The following is a 12,773-nucleotide window of genomic DNA, read 5'->3' as shown; positions in this document are numbered from 1 at the left end:
ATCGACTAAATAAGGTACTGTGACACAGAGTTCTTTTTGTCTATCTCGTATAAAATACTTTTCGTGTTGCCGTTGCAGATGGATTTGACCCCCGAACTTCAGAAGAGAGCTGAGCAGGACCTGAACGAGGACCCCAGGAGGCGAGGCGAGGACATAAAGCACATCAGGGACTGGCTCAGCAAGCAACCACACATTAAAGCCAGGACAGGTGAGTTGCAGGATGTATCGGCTAAGCAGTACCAGATTCATTAAAGGCAGGGAGGGATTGGACAGCGAAATGAAGTTTCCCTATATCACTGGAGTACTTAAAGCGATGTTTAAATTGCGGCAACGCATATGACGAAGTCAGTCACTCTGTTGTCGGAAAAACTGCACCACTGACAGCCCTAAAGCGCTCGTGAACGTCCTGAAATCGGCTGGCCAGACGGCGATGTAGAGTAAATCACAGAGGGGAGGGAGAATGTTCCCAGAATCTGAGCTGGGTGAGGAGGGAGGGCGTTAAGTGGGGCGAGTACTGGAAGTACTCTGACTTTATTGCAACTGATCAGTTTATACGTGTCCGTCTACTAAGGTTGTTTTGTTTGCGAAGTTTAGATTATCTTTCTAGGATGGGAGGGGGGTGGAGAAGGGGGACGGAGGGGAGGTATACGGGAAGTGTAGAAGCTGTCTTCCCTTGTCCCATCGCTGTGTAGGTACCTGGAAGCGAAACAGTTTCACGATATGCAGTCTCGCAAATGTCAATGATGGAATTAGAGATTCATTGTAAGAGACAAACCCCCCACGTTTTAGCATCTCGCGGTAACAATTGTGAAGTTTATTCTTTTATAATGAAGCCACACTAATTCCATTAAATAATCTCGAACTGATTAGCTTGCAAATGTCAATACCGAGGATCAAATGTTTCAAACTAATGACCTTACAGTATCTTACTGGAGATGGTGAAAATTTGTTCATGATTATTTACACACAGATTAATAAGGGATGGGATTCTTTCCTGGTGCTCTGTCAACAAAATTGGTAGCAAAACAGTCACCTTAACTGTCTGTATTCTCGACACGACTCTTCAGATTATGACTGTTGTGCTCACGGAAGAAGTTTGGCGTCGTATATAAAGGTAGCGGGAAGCGAACCTCCTTGCAGCTGTATTGACGATGGTGTGCTTGCAAGCATGCAACTGGCTTAGTTACAGGACGATGAAATGTAGGACACAAAGAATGTGGGGATCATAATATGAAACAAGTAACGATCATCTGTTAAAATAATACACACAGCAAATGCTAAACTGTGATGAGAAGCTTGGCACGGAGTGCAGTTCTGATTCTGTTAACATAACTCACCGTACGATGACTGTCTAATTGAATAGTACACTCATGGACTTTTGTCAGTTGACACTCTATTAGTTCAGCTCGGTAAAACTTAAACATTATCCAGAGAATTAGTAGACAGTTGAAACGTCCCCTTTTTACAATTTTACAGGACTGTGCTTAAACTGACACACAATATTTTGTTAGCGCAACGCAATCTGACTTTCAATAATCTCTACAAGAGAATGGCCCTGACTAACATTAACCTGTACTTTTCACAAATCACTTACCTCACAAAAATCTTGGTTACTCCCACTACTGCAATACAGCAAGCGCCACTACTGCCAGCTAAATAAAAGATTCAAACTATGGAAGGCACTAACTACTGATAGGGATAGTTAGCAAATGAAAGATATTAATAGAGAACAAACAATGTATTTACCTTGATATCATCATATATATATCAGTTCATGACAAATTACAAAACTCCGCCATCTCTCTCCCCACATCCACCACTGCTGGCGGCTCACGTCCAACTGCGCAACGCTACGCGCTGTTAACAGCCAGCAGCCACAGACTGCACACAGCACAGCCAGTGATTTTCATACAGAGGTGGCGTTACCAAAAAAAACCTAAACAGCCTACTTACATAGCCCCCATGCTCCCCACAAAAAATTTTACAAATTTTTTTGGGCACTGGCCAATACATATTTGTTAAAATTTTTCATAATCGTAATTACAATAACAAAGAAATCAAATGCACACACTTACTGATACAATGTTGGTCAAAAGCTCAAATTTTCTCACAGTCCATAAAGACAGTCCTGATCGTTCATGACGTTAAAATAGCAGTGTTTTTCTCAAAGTCTGAGCAGTAAAAGAAAATGCACACGGAAGTAGTGGATTTCCATGCAGTCTTGAAGAAGTAGTGTTGTCCTTCCAACGGAAAGACAGTGCTGACTCTTGACATGCCGGCAGGTAATGGGCCACAACAGAGCAAACCCACAGCTGAGTCAGTCAGTTTTGAAGAATATCGTTTGGTAGGTCATCACAGAGCAGACCCACAGCAGTCCTGGTAGAGATGACGGTATTGGTGGGCCACCAGAGGCGCAGACCCACTGCAGTCCTAGTAGAAATAATGGTATTGATGGATCATCAAAGATCTAGACCCACTGTAGTCCTTGTAGAGATGGCCAGCAGCCATCTGTTGTGACTGTGCAGGTGCACAATCACCATTGAAGAGTCTTGCGGATAATATAGTAAGTCCATAACCACCACTTGTGCACTCACAAAGTTTTTGGAATTGTCCTTAGAACCAGCAATGCTGTTATCCAGTCCCTTGCTGAATTATTAACACACGTGCAAACACTATCAGTCCCTACTTCTCACATATTGTCCATATACTATGACCAACAAAAACGTGTGCAGTGAAATGTAACTTACAAGTTGCTTAATTTGATGAACTGGTGTCAATTACAATTTTATAACATAAGAACACAATAACAAAGGTACAAAACACATCAGTAAAGAACATAACAATACAGATAACATTTGTGGTAATAGGGACTTCACAAAAGAATAGAAATAGACATATACGTCAGTGTTACAGGAATTATGACATGAGTACATACATAAAAGATCAGAATAACTTTCGAAACATCAACTTCACACATGAGCATTAAAATAAAACAAAATAAATAATGTCTAAGCATATTTACAAGGTAAATAACATATTATTAATGCCAATTATATTTGAGGATAACAGTATTCCTCATCATAGTGAATGTAGCTTAGTATTAGAAGAAGAAAAAATTCTATGAAACTACACAGAGACAGGAAGAAAACAAATACACAAGGGTACACAAACACATAGTGGGATAACACAAAAGGAAAGGACAGGGTTTGTTTTACTGCAGTATTTTGCATGGAGATCTCCCTTCGTTCATCATTTTTCCCAAAAGTCCTATCTAAGCCTGTTTTCTGTATTCTGTTCACATCCTCTGTCAAAAATAGTTTTTCTCCACTGTACAGTATCCTTTTTTATTTTTTGCCGAACCATTTTCTGATAGCTTCTCAATACATTTCTTATAAATTCATCATAGTTAGTTTCTTATATAGTCTACCCCCTCTTAAGCTAACTTAAATCTACTGAGCTCAGATATATATACCAAGGGACGAGGCAATGCAGCATCACATAAAACAATTAATATAAACAGCAATGAAAAAAACGCAGATTTGCGAAGCAAGCAGCATTAAGAAATTAGCAAAGCAATTGTAATATTACAACTAATCTAAGGCAATGTGCAGCAAACAATAAAAACAAATCATTAGTAAAACTGGCTTAACAGAATAATACAAAGTCAAATTCAATAACACTATGCCTGGCAAACAGCAGCAACTTATACGTAAACATGACATAGCTCAAGCAGAAAAAATATTACACTAAAAATGGCCATGTCTAATACCTATGTCACATCTTAACACTAGAGTGATGCATCACGAGAACTTACACTAGCAGATAAGTTACCAAATCGTAAAGAAATTGTTTATGCAATTCCTGTGAAGGGAAATGTCTTTTTATGCTCCCTCATTTTTTTGGAAATATATCACAAAACTGTTATTTACTGGATCTGGAGACAGAAAATATTTATATTAGTACATCTATAAAATTTTATTTTAACCAGTGCTGCAGTGCAGCTAGAAACTAGATATTAAACAAAATGAGTAAATAAATACATAAAGCAAGCCATATGGCATTTCTGTCAATTCTCGTACATACACTTGTCCTAATCAGGTGTGAAGATGTAAGAATGTTTCCAAGCTATTATTAGCGTGTCGTATTTACGATGCTTTCTACAAACAAATGTCAATAGCGAGGATAATGGCCTCCCCTTTTTTTTTCTTCTCTACCACCTGCGCCACACACTAATGCCTTTTTCTCAAGGCGGCTGGCACACCTGGCCGCTCACAACGCATTACGTGCAGGTGGTCACTTAACTTTCGTACGGAAATATTTACGACACCAGTTTCCGCTACAGTGACAGTCTCATATAAAAATATTTCACAAGTCAAGAATCTGGGTTACAAATCTGTAGAAACAAAATCCTATAAATATAACAGCGTCCAAAAAATTTTCGCCAGCATTGTGATACATTCACGCATATACACACATTTCATAACTCTTAAAGTACGATTCTTAGTTTCCAACAACCTTTTTCACAAACCATAGTCCCTAACTTCTATTCATTATTCATATACATATAAACACGTAATCACATTCCTTATATAGCATCAGCTTATTGATAATAAATATACCGCAACAACATAATACACATAGTCGTCGTAAAAATAACATCATAACACCTCAGTCAACTCTCAAAATCGTCGTAGCTTCCTCCAATAATATCAAAACTTAAAAAAAATTCTCTGCTCATGTCAAAAGTGTCATCTACATCAAACGTACTTTAAAATCATGCTCCCTTACCAAATACATCATTCAAAGCTCTCATAGTATCACAATGGTTCTGAAAAAATATGAACAGTTCACAAAGTACAAACAACATACAATTTCGTAAGTGTGAAGTTATCCAACTGTGTAATTGCGTAAACATCTGTCACTGACGTAGTAAAAAGAATGTTTATTTCTCTGTCAAATAATCAGATAGCTGTGTAATTTATGTGTTGGAGAAATATGGTACCGATGTGTAAAGTTGTATAAGCAAATACCATATTAGCTAGGGTTCCTTGTTGCCACACACATGGGACACAAAGTAAGCATGTACCCCCCTGAGGATTAATGTAATTAATTATACCCTCAGGAGTTACAGATTACAGCAATGGAATGAAATGTATCACGGAAAACTTTCTTTGTAATTCAAAAATCTTGAAAAATAAATGGTTTAAGTACAAAATTGATCACTCAAATGCGTGTCCTGTAGCGCTAAATGTGCGTCTTGCTGTAAGATAATTCTGTGGAACTGTCGTAGTTATCGTCCTCCGAAAGCTAAGTTCTGCAGAAGTCAATGTACTTACCTCATGATACACAAAAGTGAAATGCTTTGCGTATAGATATCGTAGTTATTGTGCTTATTGGTGTGATGAAGAAAGTAGTGTACTGTAACGTATTGTTGTGCTACAGAAAACCCTGTCGCATTGTAGCTATACTACAAAATTTACTACTAAAACCTGTTTTACCTTCCAGAAGATTTCAGAAAAACTGTGCAGATATAAAACAGATACACCGCAAAAGCAACATTGTAAATTGTCACTCATTAGTAGCGTTGTGATATAATCGTGTAGCTGTCAAAGAAACCAAATGCTAAGTCATCTTTAATCCCACAGAAAGTACTTCAAAAAGAATGTATTTTCAAGCAGACCAAAATGTTGCATTAAAATCTCATTAGCAGTACTGGTAAATGTTCTCAGTATGTGAGCCTTATAGTCGTTACGTAATCGTGCAACTAACAAGCAAGAATGTACAAATACAACAACACTGTGTCATCTATTCACAATAACAATGCATTCGTAATTTTTCTTGAAATAAGTTCTCTTGGTTCTTGACTGGATATTTAACTTCAAACATTGTTGCATGTTAACAGATTCTAAATCTGACAAGCATACTAGTAATGTGAAGTGAAAAGTTTTATGGCAAAAACAAAGTTAAAAAGCAGATTATTTTTCAATAAACGGTTTTACATGTGAAATGTGGTGTAAACCTTTACTCTTCCTATTGCACAGAGTTTCAACTTCAAAGCAATTATCATGTTGTATACATCGGTAAAGAATGCTAAAATTTTTCTCAAAGCTAGCGTCTTATGTTATTTTTCTCGGAGCCAGCGGGCGCACGCGGCTGCCTGCTTGTGCGAGTCATTGTCTGTCTCTTTGTTGTCGCGTGCCGTTATTGGGATTAGGAGACCTAACTTCTACAAATTCACTCTGACGAGAAGGCCCTGCCCTGTTTAAATCCCGCCAGTTCTGATGCAATTCAGGTCTGTCGTTACGAATATATCGTCTGTCGTCATGTCGGTAGGTTCCGTAGTTTCTTCCTTGTCCGTCACGTGGTGGAGAATTTCTCCCTGAATCGTAACTGTGCGCCGAACTGTTGCGTCTGAAGTTATTCTGTCTCCCTTGATAATAATTGTTTTGGTTCCCATATTGTCTGTTTCTATGGTAATCTCTATCATGTTCATTACTATGGAAGTGCGATCTTTCTCTGTACCTATTATTCTGCCAACGGTTGTCATATGGGTGGTGTCTTTTTTGGTCACGATTTGTGTTGTGAGAATAGCCTTGTCGCGTCCAGTTACTATTTCTTTCATCGCGGAATTGCGACGGATATGACCTGTAATTGTTGTGTTCCTGTTCCCGCGTTCCGCGATTGTCAGTGTCAATTTCTAATTCTTGTAAGAGTCCCTGAAACGCTTCAATGTCGTCTTTGCAACGTCCTGCCAAAATAATGTGTCGTAAATGTTCAGGAAATTTGATTAAGCAAATGCGGATGAGTTCTGAGGGGCTGTATGGGTTTGAAAGATACTGATTCTTATGCAACATGTCTTCAAAATATTTCACAAGACTGGAGAATTCAGATTGTTCGAAATGTTTCATCATTATGATGCCATGTTTTACTCGGTCTTGTGTGGCTTGAGACCAATATGCTGAGCGGAAGGCATGGTAAAATTCTCCTTCACTATGACAATCGTGAATGACCGAACGCATTCTTACAGCTGGTTCATTCTCTAAATAGCCACACATAAATTCTAATCTGTGTTCTAACGACCAGTTGGGAGGAAAACAATGAGAGAATTGATGAAGCCACGCTTGTGGATGAATGTCGTTGGCAGAATTTTTAAACGTTTTGAATTTACGTGTAGTAATGAACAGCTTATAGTCAGTCATCATGTCGGCGAGTCGCATATCGGTCATTGTTACGTCGTTTCGGCGGTTCCACTTCAAAATTCGGTGCACCTTGCCAATTTCTTTCATAATTTCCGAAATGCGCTGTGTTATTATTTTGTGGCTGTTCCGTATTTCTATGTCCCTCTTCCTGTACTGGAGCGCGAGTGTCCTCTGAAATATGTAATTCTTGTATTACCTGCGTCAACTGGTCTTGTACTTCCCGGATTTCTCTTTTGTACTGTGTATTGATTTGATTTTGATTTTGTTTGAATTTTCTAATTTGTTCATACTCTTCTGTGTCAGTGAAGGCTACAGGTCTTGTCATTCAGATCATCATCTACCTTTGTAGATAAGTTAGTGACCTGATCCGAAAGTTCGGCTACTTTCTCCGATAGTGAACAAATTTCCTCAGTGTGTTTTTCTGAACCAAGTTTCAGTGTGTCCATTTGTGTTGAAATCGAATCTACTGTGTCCTTCAAGTTTTCCTGAGTTTTTGCAAGTTGCGTAACCGAATCGGTAGATGCAACTGAGTCAAATTTAGCTTGTAAGGTCTCATGATTTTCATGAACAGTAGTTTGCAGTTCTTTTATGGCTGCTTCGTGATTCTGTAGTGCATTTTCATGACGCGAAAAAATAGGTTGGAAATGCTCACAAATTTGTGTTTTTACGTCGTTACAGACTTTTTGACATTTCGATTCAATGTGATTTAACTCATTAGTTAAATCCTCACGTGTTTGTTCAAGAGTTTGCTCCAATGAGTCTAACTTTTGAAGATTTTGTCCTATTTGTTTCTGACTTTGTTCAAGTGTTACGTCTAACTTTTTAAGATTTTGTTCCACTGTGTCTAACTTTTGAAGATTTTGTTCCATTATGTCTAACTTTTGAAGCTTTTGTCCCATTTGTTGCATTAATTGTAATAACAGTGCACTGGTGTCTGAAACATGTTCCTCAGTGCTATTCGTCAGTGAAGTTGCACCGGCAACATTCACATTTTGACAAGCAGAAAATGTGTCTTGACTCATTTGAGGAAACGGTGAGGACCCAAAACCTGAGTCTACAATATTTGCGAGATTGTTTCCTGTCATTTCAGATTCCTGAGGCGAGCTGTTGCCGACCGATCGATCGATAATGCTTCCCTGCTCACTAATTGTTTCACTGTCTACGCCATTGTTTGCCTCCCACTCCATTTCCCTATGCACAATTACCAAATTATTACTTTGAACATTAGTTAATTCATTACTCTGCGGCGCTAACACACTGCTTTCGTCTTCACTGTCATTTCTCAGTTTACTTTGGAGCCTAGTATTACGTTTTTCACACGCCATTATTGTCACAATATTTCACACGACAACACAGAAAAACACAATTTGAAGAGCAAAAATAGGGGAACACATTAACATAGCACTGAAAATAATATCTAGTTAATTGCAGCTGCGAAATACTTCGTGCAAATCTACATGCATACCACAACTGTTCTACTGTACAACAATGAAAGACTGCAACTACAAAGGAGATTTTCTCTACAATTACGCGCTAGCAATAAACAAAAGCTACACTAATTACACAAACTACAAGAAAAAAAATCAGAAGATTCCAGTGAGGTATCCTCGGCTAAGGGTCGACATATGAAACGTCCCCTTTTTACAATTTTACAGGACTGTGCTTAAACTGACACACAATATTTTGTTAGCGCAACGCAATCTGACTTTCAATAATCTCTACAAGAGAATGGGCCTGAATAACATTAACCTGTACTTTTCACAAATCACTTACCTCACAAAAATCTTGGTTACTCCCACTACTGCAATACAGCAAGCGCCACTACTGCCAGCTAAATAAAAGATTCAAACTATGGAAGGCACTAACTACTGATAGGGATAGTTAGCAAATGAAAGATATTAATAGAGAACAAACAATGTATTTACCTTGATATCATCATATATATATATCAGTTCATGACAAATTACAAAACTCCGCCATCTCTCTCCCCACATCCACCACTGCTGGCGGCTCTCCTCCAACTGCGCAACGCTACGCGCTGTTCACAGCCAGCTGCCTAACACTACAATGGCGAGTATTACAACAATGCAAAGCAGCCACAGACTGCACACAGCACAGCCAGTGATTTTCATCCAGAGGTGGCGTTACCAAAAAAAACCTAAACAGCCTACTTACAGTGTGCTACTTGATATTTTATTTTTGTATACGAAGTCTGTTCAAAAAATTTCGGAACATTCGTAATTTCGCGCCAGTGGTGTGTTGGACCGAAATGAGGCTGGTACCCCAGCACATACCTGTGTTTAATGTGCGACTGCCGGAAGTTTCATTGTTGTATGTCTGTTATTGTTTAGTGCTGTATTGAGTAAAATGTTGTCGCACAGTTCGTGAATTTCTATGCGGTAGAGTTAGAGGAGCAACGTGTCTGCGTTAAATTTTGGGTGAAACTCAAGGAAACCTTCAGACACACACCGATTGACGCAGGAAGCCTACGATGATGACTACTTAAGCCGTACTCCGTGTAAAAATGGCCGGACGGAAGTTAAAGATGGCCCTCGTTCAGGACGCCCTTAGATGTCTGCCCACGGCGCTCCTGTCAGGAACGTCAACGAAATTGTCCGTGGCAATCGAAGACTGACTGTCTGAAAGATTGCAGAATGTAACATTTCCGTTGGATCATGTCATGAAATCCTGACAGTCTCTTGGAATGCATCTGTTGCCGCCAAGTTCATCCAGAGGCTCATGAGTCAAGACCAGAAAGCCCATCGCGTTTCAATCTGTTAAGAGCTTTTGAATCGCGCAAAATGATTTTTCTTAAGAGACTCGTAACTGGTGATGGAGACGTGGGTCTACGATTATGATTATTATGATGTTGAGACGAAGGTTCAGTCTTCACGCAATACGTCGGGAAAGGTTTTCAAAGACAAAAATAAGCTCTTCGCGTCAGATCAAATGTCAAAGCCATGCAGATAGTTTTCTTTGACTTTGAAGGATTAGTGCATAATGAATTCGTTCCACAGGGACAAACTGTTAATCGATGGTACTATCTGGACGTGTTGCGACGCCTGCGAGAATATGTGAGAAGGAAGTGGCCTGAAATGTGGCGAAACAACTCGTGGCTTTTGCATCACGATTATGCACCCGCATATTCACCCCTCTTGGTGCGTGACTACTTCACGAAAAACGAAATCACTGCCTCATCCCCCGTACTCTCCAGATGTGGCCCCCCTGCGAACTTTCTTTTTTCTTCTTCATTTCCAAAGTTGAAAACTTCGTAGAAAGGACGAAGTTCGCAACGATAGACGAGATGAAAGACAATTCGCAGACAGCGCTTCGCGCGAGCCAGCAAGAGGCTGCTTTCCGAGGTGCAAACGGCGTTAGGAGCAGTGTATGAACTGTGGAGGAGTGTATTTCGAAGTAGACCATGCACAACAAAAGGTAAAACATAGAAAAATTTTGTGGACAAAGCGTCGGGATTTTTTGGACAGAGCTCGTATAAGGTTATTTCGGCTTTACTGTCTTCACCAGTATTGTGCAAACATAATTTATAGAGGTTCTTCATTGGGTGTTCTACTCCCGTCCTGACGTTGTAGACAGTGAAAGTATCTAACCAAAATTGTATCCTTTTATTCTGTGAATGTATCAATGATAAGATTGTTCTAAATTAATTATTCAGCAAACCTGCATCTGACTGCGTCTGTGAACTTGTTTCTTGCACTCCTCCCTTTTGCCAGAAATGCAACATGTATTTGACTCAGCAATAAAGTTTAAGAGAATAATGCCGTTCGTGCACTGGCATTAAGATGGTCCAGAAAAATTAACTTTTGTCCCTGATGTTCACTTCGTTCTTTCATTGGTGGGTAACTTTAGTTTAAAACTCATTTTCATATTGAATACAAGCAAAGGATGTGGATTACGATTCAGGCTGTTAGATTTAAACACAATGTTGATATATATATATATATATATATATATATATATATATATATATATATATATATATATAGTTGAAATTTTAAGTCGTACACGCAACCTACTATTTCAAACATTTTCGTAGCACGAATCACTCTTATAAAAAATTTTACAAAACGCTTACTGCGTCAAACCTTGGGCATAGAAATCCTAACTCTGAACATTATCTAACAAAAACCAATTTCAAATGATTATATATCTTCTCTCATTTACGTACTAATGTTTGGTCAGGGGCAGCGACCTACCTTAACGCTGTCTGCACACATCTGCTTCCTCCGGGCACCTACCTGCGACTTCCCAGTTTTTTTTACTTTGCACCCCCGGCTCTCTTAACCATCGAATATCCTCCTCCTCAAAGATATTATACTCGTTCCACCTTGGGGTTGGCAACTACCGACTATTTTCTGGAGCTACCCTGATCAGACCTTAGCACATACCTTTCAACAGACATTTGTAACTGTGATTAAACTATTACCGCTGCCCGTAGTTGCTAGAAATAACTATAAATAACATGTTTTAATAACATTTTAAAACTGATCGGTGATTTGATGTTACACGTGTATTAAAACTTTCCTGTTATTTTGAAGGTCATAGAAATTAAAGTTCAATAGCTAATTGTTTATGTTTACTGAAAGACATTTGTTGTTTCTGGTCGTGTGTCTGTGGAACTTTAGCTGATGTTTGTAATCTCCTGTAGTTTCTTATCCTTTATACCTGTAAAAAATTTCAATTTTTTAAAAATGTGGGGATAATCCTTAGTGCGTATATACACCTCAAATTCCTCCGCAATATTCATGATTGCACTTTGCGGATTTTGTGCAGGATTTGTAGTGCATCTCAAATGCTGTCAACTTCGTGTTTTTCATTTCTGAGGTGTGTAAAGAAAGTTCATTGGTTGTTATTAGTTTCCCTCATGTGTTCTCTGAATCTGACCTCGGAATTTCTTCCCATCTGTCCTACATAAAATTTTGTATTCTTATTGTAGTTATTTTTGTAAATTTTAGTGTCTGAGTGATTCTGGAGTGTGGATTTTTCTGAACGTAGTTTTGTGCTAATATTACTTGTCTGAAGGCCAATTTCACATCTGTATTTATTTTTAGTAGGATGTTTATTTTATCGTATAGTTTCCTCGCCGGCCGAAGTGGCCGTGCAGTTAAAGGCGCTGCAGTCTGGAAACGCAAGACCGCTACGGTCGCAGGTTCGAATCCTGCCTCGGGCATGGATGTTTGTGATGTCCTTAGGTTAGTTAGGTTTAACTAGTTCTAAGTTCTAGGGGACTAATGACCTCAGCAGTTGAGTCCCATAGTGCTCAGAGCAATTTTTTTATAGTTTCCTCATGTAGTGTGTTGGAACGTAGGTGATCTTTTTAATGTAGTTTCTCTAGTTAGTGTTATTTTATGATTTACAAGTCTATTTAGGATGCGTTTCTTTGTATATTTGTAGACCAATATTAGGGTCATAATTGTTCGTGGGTGTCATCTGTTGCAGTGTGCTCCATACCTCAGGTATGGGTCCCCCTGTTGCACTGGCAGATTTAGGATTCTGTTTGTCATGGAATGAAAGAATGCAAATTTGTGAGATTTTGGGTGTGTAGATGTATGATTA

The 12,773-nt window shown here is 38.9% G+C and overlaps 1 protein-coding gene across 1 annotated transcript in view; it reads left to right on the top strand.

Moving 5' to 3' along the window:
* LOC126203311 (alpha-tocopherol transfer protein-like) overlaps positions 1-12,773 on the top strand; it is a 175,833-nt gene that overhangs the window by 60,105 nt on the left and 102,955 nt on the right. The window contains exon 2 of the mRNA XM_049937577.1: positions 79-208. Coding sequence (XP_049793534.1) covers positions 79-208 — 130 coding nt within the window. The remainder of the gene's footprint in view (positions 1-78; positions 209-12,773) is intronic.

Source organism: Schistocerca nitens, chromosome 9 (genome assembly GCF_023898315.1).
Source record: "Schistocerca nitens isolate TAMUIC-IGC-003100 chromosome 9, iqSchNite1.1, whole genome shotgun sequence".
NCBI classification, from domain to species: Eukaryota; Metazoa; Arthropoda; class Insecta; order Orthoptera; family Acrididae; genus Schistocerca; species Schistocerca nitens.
The sequence above is the reverse complement of the archived record's forward strand: the minus strand, read 5'-3'. Positions and strand labels throughout refer to the sequence as shown.